The 26,117-nt window shown below is 35.2% G+C and overlaps 2 protein-coding genes across 3 annotated transcripts in view; one reads left to right on the top strand and one right to left on the bottom strand.

The window, feature by feature from the left end:
- SCLT1 (sodium channel and clathrin linker 1) overlaps positions 1–21,958 on the bottom strand; it is a 256,303-nt gene extending 234,345 nt beyond the window's left edge. Inside the window, exons 1-3 of one of the 2 annotated variants that reach the window (XM_079919328.1) lie at positions 21,820–21,864; positions 21,646–21,721; positions 3,150–3,217 (exon numbers count right to left, since the gene is read on the bottom strand). In XM_079919328.1, the coding sequence (XP_079775454.1) occupies positions 3,150–3,217; positions 21,646–21,679 (102 nt within the window). In that variant the 5' untranslated portion in view covers positions 21,680–21,721; positions 21,820–21,864. Of the gene's footprint in view, positions 1–3,149; positions 3,218–21,645; positions 21,722–21,819 lie in introns of both variants that reach the window. The other variant, XM_079919329.1, reaches the window with a different exon arrangement.
- Positions 21,959–22,163: 205 nt separating this feature from the next.
- Positions 22,164–26,117, top strand: part of LOC307185291 (UPF0462 protein C4orf33) — a 545,785-nt gene continuing 541,831 nt past the window's right edge. Inside the window, exon 1 of the transcript XR_013827941.1 lies at positions 22,164–22,529. The gene's annotated coding sequence lies outside the window, so the exon portion shown is untranslated. The remainder of the gene's footprint in view (positions 22,530–26,117) is intronic.

Here is a 26,117-nt window from a genome sequence, read left to right as displayed (position 1 = left end):
GCTGAGCCTGCGCGTCCGGAGCCTGTGCTCCGCAACAGGAGAGGCCACAGCAGTGAGAGGCCCGCGTACCGCAAAACAAACAAACAAACAAACAAAAAAAACAGTCCAACTGAAATTTCCTGAGAAAGACCCCTGCGGTTCCGGTCCTGGTAGAAGACCTGGCCTGAAACAATCCTTTCTTTTCACTTACTAATACCTTTTCGCTCCCTCCCTTCCTTCTACCTATAAAAGCCTTCCATTTTGTACAACCCCTCCTAGTGCTGCTGATTCTTAAATTTTGGAATAAAGCCATTAGTTCTTCAAAAAATAAAAAAGAATGAAATAATGCCATTTGCAGCAACATGAATGGACCTAGAGATTATCATACTAAGTGAAGTAAGTCAGACAGAGAAAGACAAATACCATATGATGTCACTTATATGTGGAATCTAAAAAGATGATACAAATGAACTTACCTACAAAACAGAAACAGACTCACAGACTTCGAAAACAAACTTATGGTTACAAACGGGGAAAGGTTGGGGCGGGGGGAGATAAATTAGGAGGTTGGGATTAACAGATACACACTACTATATATAAAATAGATAATCAACAAGGACCTACTGTATAGCACAGGGAACTCTACTCAATATTCTATAATGACCTATATGGGAAGAGAATCTGAAAAAGAATGGATGTGTGTGTGTGTGTGTGTATATATATATATATATATATATATACACACACAAAAGAATGGATATATGTGTGTATATATATATATGTATATATAGGAATCACTTTGCTGTACATCTGAAACTAACACAATGTTGCAAATTGACTATACTCCAATATAAAATAAAATTAAAATAAATAAAATGAAGTTATCTTTAAAAAGTTACATACAATTATAGGAAGGGAAAAGGTTTTTTTTTAAGATGAATGAATTATGAACCAAATATATTAAATATATGAGCTATTCAACACATTGGAAGACTCCAACTTTCTGTTTAAATCCACAGAATTTATGTATCATTAGTTATTATAAAGGTATCCTGTATTTTCCTAAGAAATAATGCTATACAAAAAATCTTAAGGCAATCCACAGAACTTACTTTGATCCAAAAGAAGTCTAAATGATCATTATGTAGTAATAGTACTAAAGAATTTTAACTACCATTTATAATATAGTTTCTGGAGAAAATTATGTTTGAAGTACCAACTTAAAATGTAAGAAATAAATATCAAACTCCTGCAGGTTTGTTTTTTTTGATACTGGAAAAAGGTTTCATAAGATATGTCCACTTAACACAAGAGCTGGCAATTTTATGGTACCTAGTGTGAGAAAGAAGGGACAGTTCATTGGGACTTTATTTTGAAAAACAGAACTAAAAGGCATGAACTGTTTGTATTTCCCAAGCTGATCATGACTTTTTACATCTCCACTTTCACTGTATTTGGCACACAGACCTCAAATAATTTTGGAAGATATGTAGGTAGGAGGGAAGAAGAGGAAAGATACAGCTGTTTAATTAATCCTACAAATATTTATTGAGTATCTAATAAGAATTGTTCTAGGAACTTGGGAAATGCAGCTGAACAAAAAGGGCAAACAATTTATGAAGAATTTCTGTTGCTAGTAGCAACAACTAAAGTTACAGTGACAAGAGATCTGAGCCAGTGCTCCTGGGTCCCATTTACTCTCTGATAATGAACAGTTTAACTCCTACTTCTATGTCTTCCTTTAGTACAAAATAAACAGAAAACAAAAACAAAACAACAACAAAGAAAGAAATTCCTCCTAAGCATTTTATCAGAAACCAGAATAATGCTTCTGGGGTGAAAAATCCCCAAGGATGCACTACATATGACCAAGGATATGGACATTTCTGCTAGAAAGCAGATTAAACTCGCTTTCATGCTCTCATATCACCTCCCACTCACTAGTGCAAACTACCCAGTGAAAGGCAAGACCCATGAGGACTAGAGTCTTGAGACAGCAACATGTTCTGAAGAGATGGTAGACTGCAAAGGAATCAGGCAGTAACAATATACTAACACTAAAAATAAGAAATAGAAATCTAGATTTGACTTATGACTACAAGAATAGTACATGTAAGGGAAGAATGTGTACCTTCAAATAATTAAAGGAGCTATATAATTTCACTGAAGAGTACACTACTAAATAAGGGAAAACTTTTCCCTACTTGGTATGTTACCATCAGGCTTTAATTAATTATAATCACAGTACACAATGCAGGGACACTTAAAGGGCTATGGAGAGTCATTATTTTATCTGGTAAAACCATCTTTCATAATCAAGTCAGACACAGATTCCAGGAGATATGATGCAATTCCATGCCCAGAGGTCTTCTCAGGCTTTAAAATCAATCTTTTGTTTGAATCCTCCCTCTTCAGGCATATTCTATATGACATTAAGCAGAAGCAAAAGAACCTAAGAATCTAAGCAAAATTTAGAGGCTACTGGATTATGAAAGATTTTCTATTACCTAGTATCTTAAAAACAACTTCCTTTTAATTTCTTAAAAGCAATTTCAGTTTTAATTACAAGATTTATTTATGCCAAAAGCAAACCAATTCTTTATTGATTCAGTGGATAACTACCACTAACCTAGGAGATATTTTTCTTTTAATATCCTATAACTCAGAGTCCACCAGTAAGTATACCTTATTGGTCAAAAAAAAATTTTTTAACACAATATTTAAATTAAAAAAATACACCAAGAAAAAAATATTAAAACTATACCATATATTATTTACTGTTTTGAGTTAGTTTATGCTCTGCCATAATTTACAAGAATTCAGAGTTAAAGTTTACAGTTGGATGTATCTTGAGAAACCTATTTAGGATGTTTCAAAAATCTAATGAATTCTCATTTTAGAACTCAGACATTTTAACACTATACATAATACGTAATCTCAGACTCCGGAGGGAAAAACACAATTTCTATGGTCAAAGAATTTACAGTCATTAAATAAAAACAAGTTTTCCTCCTTACAAGAATCAAAGTTGTAAGCAAACTTTTAAAGTGCTATGGGCCACTTCACATGGAATAATCCTAGGTAGCATTTATTCTACATTTGTATTCATGTTGAGATGTTTACAACCAAATTTGTACTTAATTTGTTAGGCCTCAATTTAATTTACATACCTGTACCGATGAATATTTGAAAAAATTTTCCATTTGATACCGTCTAAGAACTTCATTTAGCCTTTGATCTGAAACAAAGAGAAGAACCAATTTGTAGTTAATTGGGTAATGTTCAACTTTTAAAAAGTAGAAATAAAGTAGATATTATTTGATACATCTAATGCAAAACTGCTAGTCGCCACTGTTGTTCAAAATAAAATGAATCATCAATCTCAACACACCATTTTAGAATTTAAAATTTAGAATTTAAAACTAGGCCATTCTATATGGCCTAAGCCAAATAAGTACTACCAATGGGAAAAAGAACAGCTACAAAGAACTAATTTTTCTGCTCCTATAAATTTTAATTCTCAGTCTCTCCTGGTTTGCTCTTCAGGTTACTAAAGTCAAAAAAAATATTCTCCACGTTTATTTTTTTATTCCTGCTACTAGAAGTGAAAAGAGTTGGAAAGACAAGGCTAAACCATTCCTGTTTAGAAGTTAAAATCTGCTGGAATTCTCTTCCAGGACAAACCTCCACACAGAGGAGAAACTGCAGGACAAAGTATCCAAATTAAGCAGGAATGGGCAAGAGACAATGGAAAAGAAGGTCCAGAAGAGCTCAGAACTCTCAGCATGTACAAGGTAATATTTTTATTTGAAGCAAGAAAAGCAACATACAATAGAACATAGCACCCAACAAATATACAAAACTCATTCTTTCAAGATCACATGGAACATTTAAAACTGATAATTTCCTGACAAAAGGGTAAGTCTCTTTTAAGTTTTTGAATATTCAAGTGGGATTTATCTCAGGAATGCAAGGATTTTTCAACATTCACAAATCAATCAATGTGATACATCACATTAACAAACTGAAGAATAAAAGCCATATGTTCATCTCAATAGATGCAGAAAAATCTTTCGACAAAATTCAACAATGATTCATGATAAAAACTCTCCAGAAACCAGCCACAGAGGGAACATATCTCAACACAATAAAGGTCATATATGACAAACCCACAGCTAACTTCATCCTCAAAGTATTTCTTCTAAGATCAGGAACAAGACAAGGATGCCCACTTTCACCACTTTTATTCAACATAGTTTTGGAAGTCCTAGCCATGGCAATCAGAGAAGAAAAAGAAATAAAAGGAATACAAATTGGAAAAGAAGAAGTAAAACTGTCACTGTTTGCAGTTGACATGATACTATACATAGAGAATCCTAAAGATGCCACCAGAAAACTACTAGAGCTAATCAATGAATTTGGTAAAGTTGCAGGATACAAAATTAATATACAGAAATCTGTTGCATTTCTATACATTAAAAACAAAGTATCAGAAAAAGAAATTAAGCAAACAATCCCATTTACCACTGTATCAAAAAGAATAAAATACCCAGGAATAAACCTACCTAAGGGGGCAAAAAACCTGTATTCTAAAAACTATAAGACACTGACGAGAGAAATTGAATACACAAACATATGAAAAGATATACTGGGTTCTTGGATCAGAATAATCAATACTGTTAAAATGCCCATACTACTCAAGGCAATCTACAGATTCAATGCAATCCCTATCAAAATACCAATGGCACTTTTCATAGACCTAAAACAAATAATTTTAAAATTTGCATGGAAACACAAATAGCCAAAACAATCTTGAGAAAGAAGAACAGAGGTGGAGGAATCATGCTCCCTGACTTCAGACTATACTACAAAGTTACAGTAACCAAAACAGTATTGTACTGGCACAAAAGCATAGATCAATGGAACAGGATAGAGAGCCCAGAAATAAACTCATACACTTATGGTCAATTAATCTATGACAAAGGAGGCAAGACTATGCAATGGATAAAAGACAGTTTCTTCAATAAGTGGTGCTGGGAAAACTGGACAGCTACATGTAAAAGAAGGAAATTAGAACATCTCTAACACCATATACAAAAATAAACTCAAAATGGTTTAAAGAGCTAAATGTAAGAGTGAAAGCCATAAAACTCCTAGAGGCAAACAAAGGCAGAACATTCTTTGACATAAATTGCAGCAATATTTTTTGGATCCTTCTCCTCAGGCAAAGGAAATAAAACCAAAAATAAACAAATAGGACCTAACCAAACTTAAAAGCTTTGCACAGCAAAGGAAACCATCAACAAAATGAAAAGACAACCTATTTAATGAAATATTTGCAAATGATATGCCTGATAAGGGAATAATATCCAACATATATAAACAGCTCATACAACTCAACATCAAAAATACAAATAACCTGATTAAAAAGTGGGCATAAGTAGTGAATAGACATTTTTCCAAAGAGGAAATGTAGATGGCCAATAGGCACATGAAAAGATGCTCAACATCACTAATTATCAGGGAAATGCAAACCAAAACCACATTGAGAGATCACCTCACACCTGTCAGAATGGTTATCATCAAAAAGAACACAAATAACAAATGTTGGCCAGGATGTGGAGAAAAAGGAACACTTGTACACTGTTGGTGGGAATGTAAATTGGTGCAGTCACTGTTAAAAACAGTATGAACGCTTCCCAAAAAACTAAATATTGAACTACTATATGACCCAGCAATTCCACTCCTGGGTATATAAAATCACTAATTCGAAAAGATACATGCACTCCAATGTTCATAGCATGCATTATTTAAAAAAAAAATTTTATTGGGGTATAACTGATTTACAATGTTGTGTTAGTTTCAGGTGTACATATAGCATGCATTATTAACAATTGCCAAAATATGGAAGCAACCTAAGTGTCCATCAACAGATAAATGGATAAAGAAGAGAATACAACTCAGCCATAAAATGAAGGAAATTTCCCCATTTGCAGCAGCATGGATGGACTTGGAGGGCATTATGCTAAGTGAAATAAGTCAGACACCGAAAGACAAATACTGCATGATATCACTTATATGGGGAATCTAAAAAAATACAACTAGTGAATATAACCTAAAAGAAGCACACTCACAGATATAGAGAACAAACTAGTGGTTACCAGTGGGGAGAGTGAAGAGGGGAGGGCAATATTGGGGTAGGGGAGTAAGAGGTACAATTATTAGGCATAAGCTACAGGGGTATATTGTACAACATGGGAAATACAGCCAATACTTTATAATAACTATAAAGAGTATAACCTTTAAAAATTGTGAAGCACTAAAAATTGTACACCTGTAACTCATATAACACTGCACAGCAGCTATACTTCAATAAAAAAAGAAGAAAAACTAAAAATTAAAATAAATAAATAAGAGTAAGTCTCAACAACTTTCAAAAGACTGAAGCTGAAGAGGAGAATATACTACTCTAAAATATGCCTCTTTGTCATAAGGATTATTTTAGCCTGGTAATTTTTAAGAAACAGCAGAATAGAAAAAGCTCTGAAAACTGAGTAGAAGTTACCATTTTGTAAAAGACATTTACATTTATAAGGGAAAACTCCATTTGTAAGCACGTCTCCCTCTCTATACCAGAAAGAGAAAGATGACTCTAAATTTCTAGAAACTATGAATAGAGAAGGTAATGACTTAAATTTGCTTAACTACTTTACTCCTGTTTACTGTGTTTTTCCTGGTAATTTCTCATCTCTTCTTTTGTCTTTATCTGAAGATGTTATTTAAGATTGTAGCTTGGGCCATTTGAAGGAGTTTTTCTCAGTTTTCCCAGGTCTCTAATGTATACAGAAGGTAAATATGTTATTAAACTTGTTTGTTTTTCTCCTATTAGTCTGTCTTTTACTATAGGAGGTCCCAGGCAACAACCTAGAAGGGTAGAGGGAAACTATTTTTGCTCCCCTGCAAAGCCAAAGAGGTCCTATTACCTGATAATAGCACAGTTAGGCTAGAATGAAGAACCAAAAACTACAGGAAAAATCTCCATAATGTAAGAAATTACTTTTCAATAACCTATTGGCCTCAGGATGAATTACACAACAAACTTAAAAGTATTTTGAACTCGATGATAGTGAAAATGCTGTACCTCAAAACTTAAAGAGGAAAAATCCCCTGCACAGCAAAGAAAACTATCAATAAAATGAAAAGGCAACCTACTGAATGGGAGAAAATAATTGCAAATCATATATCTGAAAAGGGGAACAGATCTAAAATAAACAAAGAACTCACACAACTCAGTAGCGAAAAAAAAACAAACAACTGGATTAAAAAATGGACAGAAGACCTGAATAGACATTTTTCCAAAGAAGACATACAGATGGCCAATAGACACATGAAATGATACTCATCATTAATCATCAGGAAAACACAAATCAAAACCACAACAAGATATCACCTCATTCCCATTAGAATAGCTATTATCAAAAAGACAAGAAATAACAAGTGTTGGTAAGGATGTGGAGATGGGTACTGTTTGTAGAAATATAAACTGGTGCAACTACTATGAAAAACAGTATGTAGGTTTTGGTTCCTCAAAAAACTAAAAACATAATTCACATGACCCACCAATTCCACTTCTGAGTATTTATCTAAAGAAAATTAAAACACTAATTTGAAAAGATATGCACCCCCATGTTCATTGCAGCATTATTTATAATAGCCAAGATATGGAAACAACCTAAACATCCATTGTTGGATGAGTAGATAAAGAAATTGTGGTATATATACAATGGAATATTACTCAGCCATAAGAAAAGAATGAAATCTTGCCCTTTGTGACAATATGGGTGGACCCTGAGAGCACGATGCTAAGTGAAATAAGTAACAGAGAAAGACAAATACCATATGAAAAGAGAGAAACCAAGGTCACTGACACAGGGAAGAGATTGGTGGTTTCAAGAAGTGGAGGATGGGGGCAGGGAGAGGCAGGGAAAAATGGATGAACTGGTTCTTTTTTTAAAAAAAAATAAATTGAATAAATCTTTTAAAAAGAAAAAAGATATGAAACATTCTTGAAAGCAATGAAAGAAAAATAAATCAATTGAGATATATTCCTTGCTCATCATCAAAAGCCACAATATTATTAAAATGTCAATTCTTCTTAAATTGATTTAAAGATCCAGTACAATTCCAATAAAAGCCATTCTGTAGATATGGACAAACTTGTTTTAAACATTGCATTGAGTAGTCTAGACAACATTGATGAAGAAGTTGATGAACTCACACTTCTCAATTTCAAGATTTACTAGAAAGCTAAAATAATCAAGAGAGCATGGTATTTGAAACAAACAGACACAAAGATAAACAGAACAGACAGAGCCCACTAGTACACCTATGAAAATTCAGACAACTTGACGTTGGTCAAAGGAATAAAGGCACATTAATACAGAAAGTACAGACTTTTAGTGTTTAGTCATCATCAACAAATGATGAGGGTACAAATCGATGACCATAAGAAAATAAAGACACAAACTCTGTACCATAGACATAAATTCATTCAAAATCATTCATTGTCTTAAATACAGAGTACAGAACTATAAAAATTATAGTGGAAAACTTGGGAGAAAATCCACATGAGTTCTAGTATTGATAATTAGTTTTCATATCCAACACAAAAAGCACAATCCATGAAAGAAAAAATATTGATAATGTGGACTTTATTAAATTTAAACTACTTACTCTATGAAGGACAATGTTCAAAGAATGGAAAGACAAGCCCCTGACTACGAGAATATATTTTCAAAACACATAACTGAAGAAAGATTTGCATGCAAAATACTCAAAGAACTAGAAAAAATTCACAATAAGAAAAACATACCAAATTAAAACAAATATGGCAATATGAGTAGACACCTTACAGAATGATATATACAGATGGGAAATAAGCATGTATAAGTTGATCAACATTAGGAAATCATTGGAAAACGATAAGCACTGTGCATTGGGGAAAAGCAAATTAAAATAACAATGAAATATAGGGACATATGTATACATATGGCTGATTCACTTTGGTGTGCAACAGAAACTAACACAGTGTTGTGAAGCAATTATACTCCAATAAAGATCTACTCAAAAAAATAACAATGAGATGCCCTACCCATAAAACTAAAATAAAAAATAAAATAAAATATAGGTGGAAATGTAACAAGAATAGCTAATATTTTGTGAAAGAACCGGGGCGGGGGGACTTGTTCTACCAGGTATCAAGATTTATTATAAAACTATAGGCATTTGGACTGTGTGACAGTCATATAAGGATAAACAAAACTGACCAATGGAAGAGAATCCAGGATCCAGAAGTATACCCATGTATATATGAGCACTTGAATTGTGATCAAAGGGGCATCCAGAGCAGTGAGGGTAGAAGGACAATCTTTTTGTAAGTGGTTCTAGATCAGCTGGATACGCTCATGGAAAAGAACAAAACATCACCCATAAAAATCAATTTTATGTGAAATGAAGATCTAACTGTGAATGCCAAAACAATAAATTCTAAAACAAAACAAAAAGAATGTCTCTATAGCCTTAGGATAGGGAAAGATTTTTTTAATCAAAACACAAAGACACTAATCATAAAAGAAAAAATGACAAACTGGACTACGTTAAAATTAAGAACTTCTGTTCATCAAAAAGAGACTGTTAAGACAGTAAAAATGCAAGCCACAAACATGGAGAAGGTATTTCCAACACCTATAACTGACAAAGGGCTTATTTCTAGAATATACAAAGAACTTCTATCAGTTAAAAGGCAGGCAATCCTATAAACACAGTGGTAAAAAGACTTAATTAGTATTTCACAAAAAGGTTACCCAGGTGCCCAACAAACATAGAAAAGCTGTCAACCTCATTAGACATCAGGAAAATACAAATTAAAATTACAATCAAATAAAGAGCTAAGGCTAAAAGACAAATGCTGGTGACAACGTGGAATAAAGAAAACTCCCATACACTGCTGGTGGAAGTGTAAATTAGTAGAATTTTAAACACAAATATAATTCTAGGAATATACCCAACCAAAATATGTGCACTTGAGCTCCAAGGGCCATGACAAAAAATGTTGGTAACAGCATTATTCTCAATGGCCCCCAAACTGGAAACAACTGCAAGTATCTATCAAAAGAAGAATAGATGAAAGTGATAAATTTATAAACTAGAATATTCTATAGCAATGAAAATGAACATACTACATCTACATTCAAGAGTATGAATAAATCTCAAAAACATAATATTAAATAAAAGAAGCCAAACACAGAAGGACGCATGGTTTATGATTCCATTGATATAAATTTCAAACACAGGCAAAACAGTTTTTACAGTGTAAAATTAAAGATATTAGTTATCTTTGATTATCTTTGGGGAGGAGGACATGGGTATGATCACAAGAGGGCTTCTGGGGTGCTAGCAATGTTCTGTTTTTTGACCTGGGTTATGGTTATATGAGTTTTGAGCTTTGTAATAATTCTCTTAGCTTTATATTTGTTTTCTCTATTTTCTGCATGTTACACATTAGCAAATATACATATATATGCACATATATATTAACTATATATACAAATAAATTAAAAAATATAAAATTACACACACAAAATGTATACATTCTACACTGTTAACTTCAGATAACAGTTTCTTCCTTGAAAGCACACATAATTTGGTGGAGAAATATGACATATATGTGATTCTGATAAAGGAATAAGTAATTATAAAGTATTAATAATTTAAATCATTTTAACTTTGAGTTTAAAAGGAATTATTCCTTTTTTTATTGTTACCCTCGGAACTTTTAAGAGAGTTACCTGACACATAGCACTAAAATTAGGATCTAGTTTCTGCTTATTACTCTTCTCTCACAGTCTCAAAAGGAGGTTGGAGATAAGGCCAGGGATATAATAATTCCAATACAAACTACTTCTTTTCTTTCCTGATAGGGTTTTAAATAAGAAAAAACACTAAATCTGATGTCTCAGTAAATAAAATAGGTTAAAAAGTCAACTGTGTATTAATGAGAGAAAACAATCTTCATAGACTGACTTTAATCTGGAGCAAATTTTACTATAACTTAAATCTACCATTTCCTTCATTGAACAAGCACTTATCTCATTGTTTAATTTGCATTTTCTGGATTACTGATGAGATTGACATTTTCATATGTTTAGTAGCTCTTCAGGTTTTATTTTTTGTAAATGACCTATCATATTCTTTACCATTTTTCTATTAATGTGAATGTATTTTTGTTTGTGAAAACTTTTTAAATTGTGAATGGTAATCAACTCTTCATTATATTTATTATAAATATATTCTCCTTTCTTGTGGCTGGGCTAGTCATTATATTGATGATGTTTCTTGTGATATCCAAGTTTTTATTTCTAATGTCGTCTATTCATATATATTTTTCTTTCAGTCAAAAATGTTTGTCTCTTTAAGAAATCTTCTATGATCCTGAGATCAAAAAGACACCCTCTTAAAATTTTTTCTGAAAGTTTAAAGAGAATTTATTCCTTCAATCAATCTGGAGATAATTTTTCTACATGGTGTGAGAAAGTATCTTTATTATTTTTTCTTTCCCATTTGGATACCCAATTATCGTAGCACCATTTGTTGAACAGCCTATCCTTTCCCACTGATTCAAGTCGCCTGTTCTTTCAGATAACAAATGTCTGGAGATGTATGTGTTTGTTTCTGTGCTAACTGATCTATGTACTTATCGATCTGCCAATATAATATTGATTTAATAACTGGATATTTATAATCAGTCTTAATAGCTGGTAAAATAAAATTTCCCACCTTGATGCTCTTTAAAACTCTTTTGGCTACTCCTAGCTCATCAACATAGATTTTAGAACCATGTTGTCAAATCTAGGTTTGGGATTGCATTGAATCTACCCATTAATTTGTGGGGAAATTGACATGTTTACTATATTGAGTGCTCTAATCCATAAATTTGATATGTTGCTCCATTAATCTAGGTCTTCTCTTATGTACCGAATAATTTTCTAATGCTAACTAAACTTCCGTTGGTGGGATGAACCCAGTATGAAGATAATTGTATGTATATTATATATCTACGCACACACAAACACACACATGAACTTATATTCATTGATGGACTCAATTTATTAATATTTTATTTAGGATTTTAGTTTCTGTGTGCATAAGTAAAACAGGCCTATAATTTTCTTTCATGCAAGTGTATTTGCTGGGTAGTAAAGAAGACAGACACTAGGTTCAAACTAGACTGCCTGGGTTCAAATCCCAGCCCAATTACTTATTAGTTATGAGATAACCTTGAAACTGTGGTGGTACTTATCCAGGAGGTTTTTATCTATGGTTATTGAACAGATGGGTATGAGAACTGTAAAAATCAAACTCAGGATAAGGTGTTACCAGGCATGTACTACAGAAAAGCAGGGGCATAATCACATTAAGATTACTTACAAGAGAACAGATGAACCAACGGGAAACTGTTACAGCCTATGTAAGAAAGTAGTAAAAACAAACTGGGAAGGAGTTAAGGAAATGGAAGAAAATGAAGGTTTCAAAGAATAGAGGTCTCAGTGAGGTCAAAGAACAGTTATAGTGGGAGTAAGATATTCGTGTTTAAGATTTCAAAAGTAGGGCAAATTAAATAGGACTTCTGCTTATGCTCAAGATAAAGTAAAATGGTCCACTTTCCCACCTGACACACCAAAAAAAAACAAATGAAACAATGGTTTGCCAGGCAAACACACATCAGACACTGATAATGACAGACACAAAACAAATGAAGTAAGGCCTGTGATTGTCCCAGCTTACTGACTTGAGCAACATTTCTGGCCACAGAACAAGGAGGGAAAATGCAGGCAGAGATCAGCAAATCCTTTGAGCTAAGGATGAAGCTGAGACTCAGTGGAAACCAAGTAAACTAGAGTTGGCAGGACAAACAATAGGAGAGAAAGCTGTACAGAGAGAGAACTCCATATATATAAGATCTGTGAAGGGTCTGTCTTGCATAAACAAAAGAGTACTAACTCTTTATTAAAGCAATTGATTTTACAGTTTAAAATCTTCCCACAAAGAAAGCTCTAGATCCAGTTGGCTTCACTGGTAAATTCTACCAAACATTTAAGGAAGAAATAATACCAATTCTACACAAACGTCTTCCAGAAAACTGAAAAGGACAAAGTATTTTTCCAAGTAATTCTGAGGCCAGCATTACTTGATACCAAAACCAGACAAAGACATTAGAAATTTTTTTTTTTAAAGGCTTCAAGGGACTTCCCTGGTGGTCCAGTGGGTAAGACTCTGCGCTCCCAAGGCAGGGGGCCCAGGTTCAATCCCCAGTTGGGGAACTAAGAGCCCACATGCTGTGACGCGACAAAAAAAATTTTTTTAAAAAAGGTGTTATGTACACAGATGTTAAGATTTTAAATAAACTTTTTAGATAATCAAATTCAACAATATATAAAAAAGATAATACATTAGGACCAAGAAGAGTTTCTCTCAAAAAGGCAGGTTTAACATTGAAAAGTAATCTATATAAATCACCCTATTAAAAAACTAAAAACGGAAAAAACATCTGTTCATCTCAATAAATGCAGAAAAAGCATTTGGAAAAATAATCCAACACTCATTCTGATAAAAACTCTCAGAAAACTGGGAATAGAAATGAACATCCTCAACCTAATAAGAACATCTATGAAAAAACTACAGCTAGTATCATATTTAATTTTGAAAAACAGATGCTTTCTACCTAAAATCAGCAACAACACAAGGATGTCCACTCCAACCACTTGCGTTCAACAATGTACGCAAGGTTCTAGCCAGCACAATAAAGCAAGAAAATGAAATGAAAGGCAACCAGACTGGAAAGGAAGAAGTAAAACCATCTCCATTTACAGATGAAAAGATTGTCAATGCAGAAAATCTGATGAACTCCATATAAAACCTACTAGAATAAGCGAGTTTTCAAAGATGCTACGGTAAAACACACACACACACACTCACGCACACACACTCACGCACAAAAAGTATTTCTATATACTAGCAATGGTAATTCAGAAATTGAAAGTAAAAGAATAATACCATTTACAACAGTATCAAAAACAGCAATACACAGGGATAAATCTGACAAAATATGTGCAAAACCTATATACTAAAAATTATAAAATATTACTAAGAAAAAATTAAAGAAGAGCTATGTCAATCAAGACATATATTTTTTCATTTGTCAGAGGACTCAATATCATTAAATGAATTCTACACAAATTGATCAAGAAAGTCAATACAATGCCTATCAAAATCCCAGCACCTTTTTTTGTAGCACTTGACAAGCTGATTCTCAAATGTATACAGAAGTGCAAAGGACCTATGAAAGTCAAAACAACTGTGAAAAAGAACAAATCTGAAAGGCCAACACTATCTGACTTACTATAAAACTGTAATAATCAAGAGAGTAGGATACTGGTTTCCAGATAATCAACAGAACAGAAACGGATCTACACAAATATGTACAACTGATTTTTAACAGATACAAAGGTAATTTAATGGAGAAAGGACAGTCTTTTTAATTGGGCATCCATATACAAAATAAGTGAACCTTGACCTTTACCTTACACCTTGTACAAAATTTAACTCAAAATGTTTCACAGATTTGAATGTAAAACCTAAAACTACAAAACTTCTAGAAGACCACAGAAGACCACATAGAAGATAATCTTTGTAGCCTTGAGTAAGGCAAAGATTTCTTAGATATGACACATCCATAAAAGAACAAATTGAAGAATTGAACTTCATCAAAATTAAAAACTTCTTCTCGGTGAAAGACACTCTTAAGAGAATGAAAAGAAAGAAAGAAAGAAAGAAAAAGAATCCATCCCTACTGGTTATAACACCCACTACAATAATGAATTTTTCACTCCTTAGTTTGATACAAAAGTCCCTCTTTTTTTTTTTTTTTAGCAGAGGAAACACAATCACTTTTTTTCTTTTTAACATCTTTACTGGAGTACAATTGCTTTACAATGGTGTGTGAGTTTCTGCTTTATAACAAAGTGAATCAGCTATACATATACATATGTTCACATATCTCTTCCCTCTTGCATCTCCCTCCCTCCCACCCTCCCCATCCAACCCCTCTAGGTGGTCACAAAGCACTGAGCTGATCTCCCTGTGCTATGCAGCTGCTTCCCACTAGCTATCTATTTTACTTTTGGTAGCGTATATATGTCCATGCCACTCTCTCACTTTCTCACAGCTTACCCTTCCCCCTCCCCATATCCTCAAGTCCATTCTCTAGTAGGTCTGTCTCTTTATTCCTGTCTTGCCCCTAGGTTCTTCATGACTTTTTTTTTTTTTTTAAGATTCCATATATATGTGTTAGCATACGGTATTTGTTTCTCTCTTTCTGACTTACTTCACTCTGTATGACAGACTCTAGGTCCATCCACCTCACTACAAATAACTCAATTTCGTTTCTTTTTATGGCTCAGTAATATTCCATGTGTATATATGTGCCACATCTTCTTTATCCATTCATCGGTTGATGGACACTTAGGTTGCTTCCATGTCCTGGATATTGTAAATAGAGCTGCAATAAACATTTTGGTACATGACACTTTTTGAACTATGGTTTCCTCAGGGTATATGCCCAGTACTGGGATTGCTGGGTCATATGGTAGTTCTATTTGTAGTTTTTTAAGGAACCTGCATACTGTTCTCCATAGTGGTTGTATCAATTTACATTCCCACCAGCAGTGCAAGAGGGTTCCCTTCTCTCCACACCCTCCCCGCATTTATTGTTTGTAGATTTTTTGATGATGGCCATTCTGACCAGTGTGAGATGACATCTCATTGTAGTTATGATTTGCATTTCTCTAATGATTAATAATGTTGAGCATTCTTTCATGTGTTTGTTGGCAGTCTGTATATCTTCTTTGGAGAAATGTCTATTTAGGTCTTCTGCCCATTTTTGGATTGGGTTGTTTGTTTTTTTGATATTGAGCTGCATGAGCTGCTTGTAAATTTTGGAGATTAATCCTTTGTCAGTTGCTTCATTTGCAAATATTTTCTCCCATTCTGAGGGTTGTCTTTTGGTCTTGTTTATGGTTTCCTTTGCTGTGCAAAAGCTTTGAAGTTTCATTAGGTCCAATTTGTTTATTTTTGTTATTATTTCCATTCCTCTAGGAGGTGGGTCATAAAGGATCTTGCTGTGATTTATGTCATAGAGTGTTCTGCCTATGTTTTCCTCTAAGAGTTTGATAGTGTCTGGCCTTACATTTAGGTCTTTAATCCATTTTGAGTTTATTTTTGCATATTTTGTGTATTTTGTGGTGTTAGGGAGTGTTCTAATTTCATACTTTTACATGTACCTGTCCAGTTTTCCCAGAACCACTTACAGAAATACAAAGGATCATGAGAGATTACTACAAGCAACTCTATGCCAATAAAATGGACAACCTGGAAGAAATGGACAAATTCTTAGAAATGCACAACCTTCTGAGACTGAACCGGGAAGAAAGAGAAAATATGAACAGACCAATCACAAGCACTGAAATTGAAACTGTGATTTAAAATCTTCCAACAAACAAAAGTCCAGGACCAGATGGCTTCACAGGCAAATTCTATCAAACATTCAGAGAAGAGCTAACACCTATCTCAAACTCTTCCAAAATATAGCAGAGGGAGGAACACTCCCAAACTCATTCTACAAGGCCACCATCACCCTGATATCAAAACCAGACAAAGATATCACAAAGAAAGAAAACCACAGGCCAATGTCACTGATGAACCGTAGATGCAAAAATCCTCAACAAAATACTAGCAAACAGAATCCAACAGCACATTGAAAGGATCATACACAATGATCAAGTGGGCTTTATCCCAAGAATGCAAGGATTCTTCAATATTTGCAAATCAATCAATGTGATACACCATATTAACAAACTGAAGGAGAAATACCATATGATCACCTCAATAGATGCAGAGAAAGCTTTTGACAAAATTCAACACCCATTCATGATTAAAACCCTCCAGAAAGTAGGCATAGTGGGAACTTTCCTCAACAAAATAAAGGTCTCAATGGTGAAAACATAATCGTCCTCAATGGTGAAAAACTGAAACCATTTCCACTAAGATCAGGAACAAGACAAGGGTGCCCACTCTCACCACTATTATTCAACATAGTTTTGGAAGTTTTAGCCACAGTAATCAGAGAAGAAAAAGAAATAAAAGGAATCCAAATCGGAAAAGAAGAAGTAAAGCTGTCACTGTTTGTAGATAACATGATACTATACATAGAGAATCCTAAAGATACTACCAGAAAACTATTAGAGCTAATCAATGAATTTGGTAAAGTAGCAGGATAAAAAATAAATGCACAGAAATTTCTAGCATTCCTATACACTCATGATGAAAAATCTGAAAGTGAAATTAAGAAAACACTCCCATTTACCATTGCAACAAAAAGAATAAAGTATCTATGAATAAACCTACCTAAGGAGACAAAGACCTGTATGCAGAAAATTATAAGACACTGATGAAAGAAATTAAAGTTGATACAAATAGATGGAGACATATACCATGTTCTTGGATTGGAAGAATCAACATTGTGAAAATGACTATACTACCCAAAGCAATCTACAGATTCAATGCAATCCCTATGAAACTATCACTGGCATTTTTCACAGAACTAGAACAAAAAATTTCACAATTTGTATGGAAACACAAAAAACCCCGAATAGCCAAAGCAATCTTGAGAAAGAAAAACAGAGCTGGAGGAATCAGGATCCCTGGCTTCAGGCTACACTACAAAGCTACAGTAATCAAGACAGTATGGTACTGGCCCAAAAACAGAAAGATAGATCAATGGAACAGGATAGAGAGCCCAGAGATAAACCCACACACATATGGTCACCTTATCTGTGATAAAGGAGGCAGGAATACACAGTGGAGAAAGGACAGCCTCTTTAATAAATGGTGCTGGGAAAACTGGACAGGTACATGTAAAAGTATGAGATTAGATCACTCCCTAACACCATACAGAAAAATAAGCTCAAAATGGATTAAAGACCTAAATGTAAGGCCAGAAACTATCAAACTCTTAGAGGAAAACATAGGCAGAACACTCTATGACATACATCACAGCAAGATCCTTTTTGACCCACCTCCTAGAGAAATGGAAATAAAAATAAACAAATGGGACCTAATGAAACTTCAAAGCTTTTGCACAACCAAGGAAACCATAAACAAGACCAAAAGACAACCCTCAGAATGGGAGAAAATATTTGCAAATGAAGCAACTGACAAAGGATTAATCTCCAAAATTTACAAGCAGTTCATGCAGCTCAATAACAAAAAAACAAACAACCCAATCCAAAAATGCGCAGAAGACCTAAATAGACATTTCTCCAAAGAAGATATACAGACTGCCAACAAACACATGAAAGAATGCTCAACATTATTAATCATTAGAGAAATGCAAATCAAAACTACAGTGAGATATCATCTCACACTGGTCAGAATGGCCATCATCAAAAAATCTAGAAACAATAAATGCTGGAGAGGGTGTGGAGAAAAGGGAACACTCCTGTACTGCTGGTGGGAATGTGAATTGGTACAGCCACTATGGAGGACAGTATGCAGGTTCCTCAAAAAAACTACAAATAGAACTACCATATGACCCAGCAATCCCACTACTGGGCATATACCCTGAGAAAACCATAATTCAAAAAGAGTCATGTACCAAAATGTTCATTGCAGCTCTATTTACAATAGCCAGGAGATGGAAACAACCTAAGTGCCCATCATCGGATGAATGGATAAAGAAGATGTGGCACATATATACAATGGGATATTACTCAGCCATGAAAAGAAATGAAATTGAGCTATTTGTAATGAGGTGGATAGACCTAGAGTCTGTCATACAGAGTGAAGTAAGTCAGAAAGAGAGACACAAATACCATATGCTAACACATATATATGGAATTTAAGGAAAAAAAAGTCATGAAGAACCTAGGGGTAACACAGGAATAAAGACGCAGACCTACTGGAGAACTGACTTGAGGATATGGGGAGGGGGAAGGGTGAGCTGTGACAAAGCGAGAGAGGCATGGACATATATACACTACAAAACGTAAGGTAGATAGCTAGGGGGAAGCAGCCGCATAGCACAGGGATATCAGCTCGGTGATTTGTGACTGCCTGGAGGGGTGGGATAGGGAGGGTGGGAGGGAGGAAGACGCAAGAGGGAATAGATATGGGAACATATGTATATGTATAACTGATTCACTTTGTTATAAAGCAGAAACTAACACACCATTGTAAAGCAATTATACCCCAGCAAAGATGTTAAAAAAAAAAAAAAAAAAGATAGTATGGTACTAGCACAAAAACAGAAATATAGATCAATAGACCAGGATAGAAAGCCCAGAGATAAACCCACGCACATATGGTCACCTTATCTTTGACAAAGGAGGCAAGAATATACAAGTCCCTCTTTGAACAGGTCCTTAAGGACTATCATGTCTCCTTTATCAGATGGAGGTAGAAGAATGGTGTAAGGCAAATATGCTAGGACAAATGAAAGGAGGCCAAAATCAACAGAAGGCAATGACGATAAGGTCAGAGGTAAGTGGGAAAAGGGTAAGCTCTCTACATTTACCTGAACTGGTGTTCAGCTGGTCAACTAATGGGGTCACCCACCAGCTATACCTGGCATGTGAGGTCCAGTTATAGGAAAAAAGGGGAGGTTCACAGACGTCTAACACTCCTTCTCATCTCTTCATGCAAACCCTACCATTCCATGCTCCAATTTCCTGAATAAGTAGTTATTTCAAGCCTCCGAGCCTTTGCTTCTTCTTCTCCCTCTGTCTGAGGATTCCCTTCTTCCATGCCCTTGTCTTCTGGTGAACTCATTTTTCAAGAAATAATTTACTATGCTTCTATTGTTCTCTCTGGTATTTGGACTTCAGTTTTATTTAAGAATTGTTGCTGGTGAATTCCTCTAAAACTCATAGTTTATGAGTGCCTCAGGAACTCTCCCCACCCCAACCAAACTACTCAACACCAATTCTTGTCCCACACCACTCAGATGGTGGCCAGCTAGTCCTCCTTATGGGATAAGGGATATTCCCACTTCAAACCTAAGAAATAATGCTAATGTTATAGTATCATTATGTCATTAATGATTTTAGGTAATATAAACTGTGCACTTAAAATGTGCTAGACACCATGCTAAGTGCTTTATTTGCATCATCTCATTTAATCCTCACAACAACCCCATGAGGGTTATTGTGCTATTATACCCATTTTACAAATGAAAAAATTGAGGTATAGTGAAGCTAAGTAACTTGCCCAAAGTCAAAGACCTAGAAAGAGAGCTAAAATATGAGCCCAGACAGACTGAATCCAGAGGCTGAGTTCTCAACCACTGGTCTATGATGCTTCCAAAACGGAATGTACCACTTTTTTCCTACTTTCTCCATTGCTCAAGCAAGCCAAAAACCTGAGTTACCCTGTACCTCTTTCTTCCAAATCCCTTCATCTCCAATCTCACTGAACCTATCTTAGTTCACTTCTTACCTGGATAATGACAACAATTGCCTAACTGCACTCTGCTATAATGCATGTTCCTCATAACAGCCAACTGGGCTTTTCAAATAAATCACAATCTGATCAGGTTACTCCCAACTGAATTCCTTTCAGTGATTCCTATAACCTGTGCAATGGTCCAAACTCCTAAACACACAGCAAACAAGGTCCTTTACTATCTAGCCAAATTCTTTCCTTTCAGCTCCATTTGCCATTTCCCTATATACATCATATTCCATTCAAACCAACCTTCTTAAAAGTTTCTAACAAAGTATATTCCTAATCCCTTCAATGTTGTAAATACTGTTCTACTCGACTACACAGTTCTTTATCTAGTAAATTTATATTACTGCTTCAAGTTTCAGCCCAAATGGCACCTTCCTTGACCACAGTAAATTATAACCGTGTAAGAGTTAATATTTGTTTAGTACTATGTCAGATACTATTCTAAATCCTATTCATATTTTAACGGTCATTTACTCATTTGAACAATGATTCAAATGATTCAAATGATTTCCTCATTCAAGTGAGGAAATTGAGGCAAAAGAGTTGTCAGTTGCTGCCACTTCAGTGTATTTATGGAATTTATATACTTGTCTCCTCAAATTAAATTCTTGAGGGTAGAACAGTCTTCCTCATCTTTGTAATAGCTATGCTGGTATAGCGCCTGGCACATAATAGAAACAGGAGGAGCTCAATGAACATCTTTTGAACAAATGGCCAGAGCTGTCTCTCTAGGTTCTAACTGCAGACTTGGAAACTCTTCCTGGCCATTAGCCCTCTAATTTCTCCAGAGCATGCGAGGAGCATAACAAAAACGCATGTAGCAGAGTCCCACATAAGCTTAAGGAACCTAACAGTATTTACTAAACGGTTCTGCTGAAATGTATACATATCCTCATATACACCATCAAGCTTTTTCTGCAGCTATCTTCTTGCAAGTTTTTACAAATTTCCATGCACCCAACAGGCATTCAGAAAATACTAGTCAACGATGACGACATTAAACATTACATGTAAGAATTCTAGATAAAGGAATGTGGAGCTTACTCTGATCTCGCAGAAAGTCGATTTCTGTGGCCATTTGGATACAATTTGTTTGACGCTTTCACCACCCTTACTTTTCCTAAAAAGGCACAAAGCTCGCTGTGCGGGAAAACAGATCTAAAGCAACGCTTCGGAGGTTGTCTACCAATTGAGCGGTGTAATCAGCATCCTACTCACGTGGCGTCAACAGCCCCGCCGCACCTCCTTCTCCCGAGTCCCAGCCGAGTCCCTCGCTCAAGCGAGACACAAGATTTCAGGTTTGCTGGGGACCCGCCAGGTGAATTCTGTCCCGCGTTCACCCGAATCCCAGCCAGGTGGGACCAGGGATGTACAGGCGTCCCGCGGGTCAGTCGGGGTCGTGTTGGGCCACTCAGGAGAGCGCCGAGAGAGCTGGCGGGCAGCCGGGTGGCGGCGTCCTTGGCGGAGCGGGGAGCGACTGCAGGACTGCCGAGAAGCCCGGGCCAAGCAGCGGAAGTCCACTCGGCCCGCCCTGCGACTTTGAAACCGGTGCCCCAGACCGCTCCTTGGAGACGGTGACGCCGCCTGCGTCATCACGCAGACGTCTGCGTTTACGTAATCGCGCTTCCTGGAGTTCTCTCACGCTATTGGTTGTCTGTCAAGCGATGGGCGGAGCTGTGGAAACCTGGGTGACAGCCGGCTGAGCCACCTGTGTGGCGGCGGATAAGCTGCTGGGCCCGTGTCCTAGGATGGCTGGGCCCAGCGGTTTTTTTTGTTTTTTTCTTTTATTCCTTTTTAAAAAAGAAAACCCCAAAAATGTAAACATAGGGCATTAACTACATATTTTAAATGCCCCCGTATCTTTGTTACCTAACACTTCCGGACTGGGAGAACTCGCTGGCCAGAGCGGATGGTTGGAAAGCACGTAGGTTTCTGCGTCTGCGGTCTAAACCCAGACTGGCGTCTTCAGAGTCTACCTCCAAAGCTGTGGAGGATTCTGGGTATGAATTTGGTAATCCCCAGGAACTAAGTACGTGGGTCTTTGGAGAAAGGACACAGCTGTTGTTTAGATAGTTAACCGCGTGGCAATAAGACATGTAGTTAGAAGTACTCCAAAGATCCTGAAAATTCAGCAGTTATTTCTTTAGAGATAACTTTGATTCCTCAAAACAAGATGGAAAGACAAATTCACATTTTTTGCAAGAAATAATGAGGTAAAACTTTACATTTGTATACCGATTACAATCCCCATCTTTAAAAAATGATTATGTCTGGATTTAAAGCTCATCATTATTTTTAAAAGTTAACATTAGAGGAAATTTCAATCCCAGCAATCAAAACGTTAACTTGAAGCCAGCCACCAGTTTTAGTGCTTTTTAATCAAATATGTGTTTTTATGGGTTGAGATAAAGTTTCTAAATAGACAGGTAGAAGTAGTCGATTTAGCTTTCTTTTTAACAGTTTAAGAAGTTTTTGTTGTTTGTACTTATAGTGTTATATAAACAAAGTAATGTTAGCAGAATGTATTAAGAAATTTTTTAAATGCGTCCAGCTGTATCCAGTTAGGTAGTCGAAGTCCTGTTACAGGTTTTCTCCATACTCACTATTAAGAGAATGAGATAGACCTTCCCCTAAAGACTGGTTGTTACATATGGAGGCACATCTAATAACTATAAAAACTTTAATTTAGCTTTGAGTTAGTGAAGATTGAACTTGATCTGGTTTTTAGTGGCCATGAAGTTAACACAAAAACTTGTTGGAAGGAAAAATTGAAAGTGCAAACTCCCAACTCTTTTTCGAAGTCAGTGTGTGGCTTTTTCTTCAGGAATGTCTCTCTGACTCCCCAACGACTTGTTTGTATCTTCCCCTACATTTGAACCTTGCATACTGTCATAGGGTGATTTAACTTGCCACCAAACAAGTAGTCATAAACTTAACTCTACATTTACACTAGAAGTTGATAAGATATTAGTATGGGTGAAAGCAAACAGTACTTTCTGGATGTAAATGATGAGGTGGTCTTCACATTGCAAAAATTAAATATCCAAAATTGGAGTTTTTATCTCTGTACTTGAATTATTTGGCCTAGATGGTCAAGGTCAATACAAACTATATAGTTTTTCAGTTTTGAGGTGTGGTGATTTGTTTCTTGGTGGCTTTTTTTTTTTTTTTTTTTTTTGGTTACAAGATTTTTACTGGTTGAATTTTAATGAAGTACTTTCAAAATAATTTTCATCTGTAAGAAACAAAGTTGCTATGATTTCACTTATCTTTATCCACTCTAGTGTTCTTCCTTCTTAAAGCTTCCCTTCTGTTCTCTACCCACTTACCCCAAGGTAGGTGCTTCCTTTGTACTTACTTCGTGCTGCTTCCTGCAGTGTCTATCATATTGTTTTGTAGTTTGACTCCAGGCTCCATCATAGCACCTGGAACACAATGAGTACTTAATAAGTATCTGATGAAGGAATTAATTTAAAGAATGTGTGTGCATAGGGAGTATCTATTACCGTAATTGAGTACAAGGAATGAGAAGGAGAGAAAAGTACTTAGTATGTGTTTAACCATTATCTAGTCACTAATTCATGTTTTTTATATTGATATATTTCTGCAATAAGGAAAGCCCTAAAAATTAATAGATTTCACTAATATTAATGTATGCAGTAAATTGACATTGAGTACCAAGTACTGTGGGGAAAGCATCATGAAGAATACAAAGTTGGAAGTTTAAGCTAGGATCAAAACTTCTTTTTAACATTGTCTGATATTATTAAATGCCATAAAAAGTGATTTTTTAAAAACTCTTAATAATTATGTTTATTTGACCAACCAAGAGAAGGATGGCCTAGAAATTCAATCTCTCTTTTTAAGCTTATCTTTTTATTATTATAATTATTGTAGTAAAAAATACATAACATGAAATCTACTCTTAATTTTTAAAGTGTCAGGCACAGTATTGTTAACTCTATGCACATTGCTGTACAGCAGATCTCTAGAACGGTTTCATCTTGCATGACTGAAACTCTGTACCTATGGAACAACAACTCCCCATTTCCCTCTCCCACCAAAAGTGATTTTTATAAAACAAAAATAATCATTCTGTTAAACACAAAAGTTGTTTTTCCCCCAAGAAAGTTTTTTAAAGTATGTAATAAGCAGAATATATTTAGGCTGAACCATGTGAAATTGTTGATTTTTTCCAAAATTTCATATGGCTTAGCTTAATATTTTAACTGAAAATATCTGAATAATGGCAACACCCCAGTGTGATATCTGCCCTTGCAGACTGGGAGAAAATTACAGTAACTTTACTTAAACCTGTAGAATATGCATGTTCTTCTCAGAGTAGCTGTGACACTCAGGTGTAGTGACTCCTTGCTGAATTAAACCCATAGATCCTATTAAAGTTTTGGTAACTCTCAGCAACTAGGACACAGAGCAATTCCATTTGGAAGCATTGTAATTCTTAAAGTTATTACCTTTTTGTGAGAAGTTTAATACTTTATACATGATTTAGTTATTAATTTATTATCCTATAAAGAAACAATAATTTCACATTGCCTTGGGTGAAAGAGACAATAAGAAAATAGGCTAAGTGGTGCTGGGAAAACTGGACAGCTACATGTAAAAGAATGAAGAACACTGCCTAACACCATACACAAAAATAAACTCCAAATGGATTAAAGACCTAAATTTAAGACCAGACACTATAAAACTCTTAGAGGGAAACATAGGAGAAACACCCTTTGACATAAACCACAGCAAGATCTTGTTTGACCCACCTCCTAGAGTAATGGAAATAAAAACAAAAATAAACAAATGGGACTTAATTAAACTTAAAAGCTTTTGCACAGCAAAGGAGACCATAAATAGGACCAAAAACCAACCCTCAGAATGGGAGAAAATATTTGCAAATGAAACAACAGACAAAGGATTAATCTCCAAAATATACAAACAGCTCATGGAGCTCAATATCAAAAAAAACAAACAATCCAATTAAGAAATGGGCAGAAGACCTAAATGGATTTTTCACCAAGGAAGACATACAGATGGCCAAGAGGCACATGAAAAGATGCTCAACATCACTAATTATTAGAGAAATGCAAAACAAAAGTACCATGAGGTCTCACCTCATGCCGGTCGGAATGGCCATTATCAAAAAATCTAGAAATAATAAATGCTGAAAAGGGTGTGGTGAAAAGGGAACCCTCCTGCACTGTTGGTGGGAATGCATATTGATAAAACCACTATGGAAAACAGTATGGAGTTTCCTTAAAAATAGAACTACCATATGACCTAGCAATCCCACTACTGGGCATATACCCTGAGAAAATCATAATTCAAAAAGAGACATGTACCACAATGTTCATTGCAGCACTATTTACAATAGACAGGACATGGAACCAACTGAAATGTCCATCGACAGCTGAATGGATAAAGAAGATATGGTACATACATACAATGGAATATTACTCAGCCATAAAAAGAAACAAAATTGAGTTATTGGTAGTGAGGTGGGT

Source organism: Stenella coeruleoalba (genome assembly GCF_951394435.1).
Source record: "Stenella coeruleoalba genome assembly, chromosome: 4".
In the NCBI taxonomy this organism is placed as follows: Eukaryota; Metazoa; Chordata; class Mammalia; order Artiodactyla; family Delphinidae; genus Stenella; species Stenella coeruleoalba.
The sequence above is the reverse complement of the archived record's forward strand: the minus strand, read 5'-3'. Positions and strand labels throughout refer to the sequence as shown.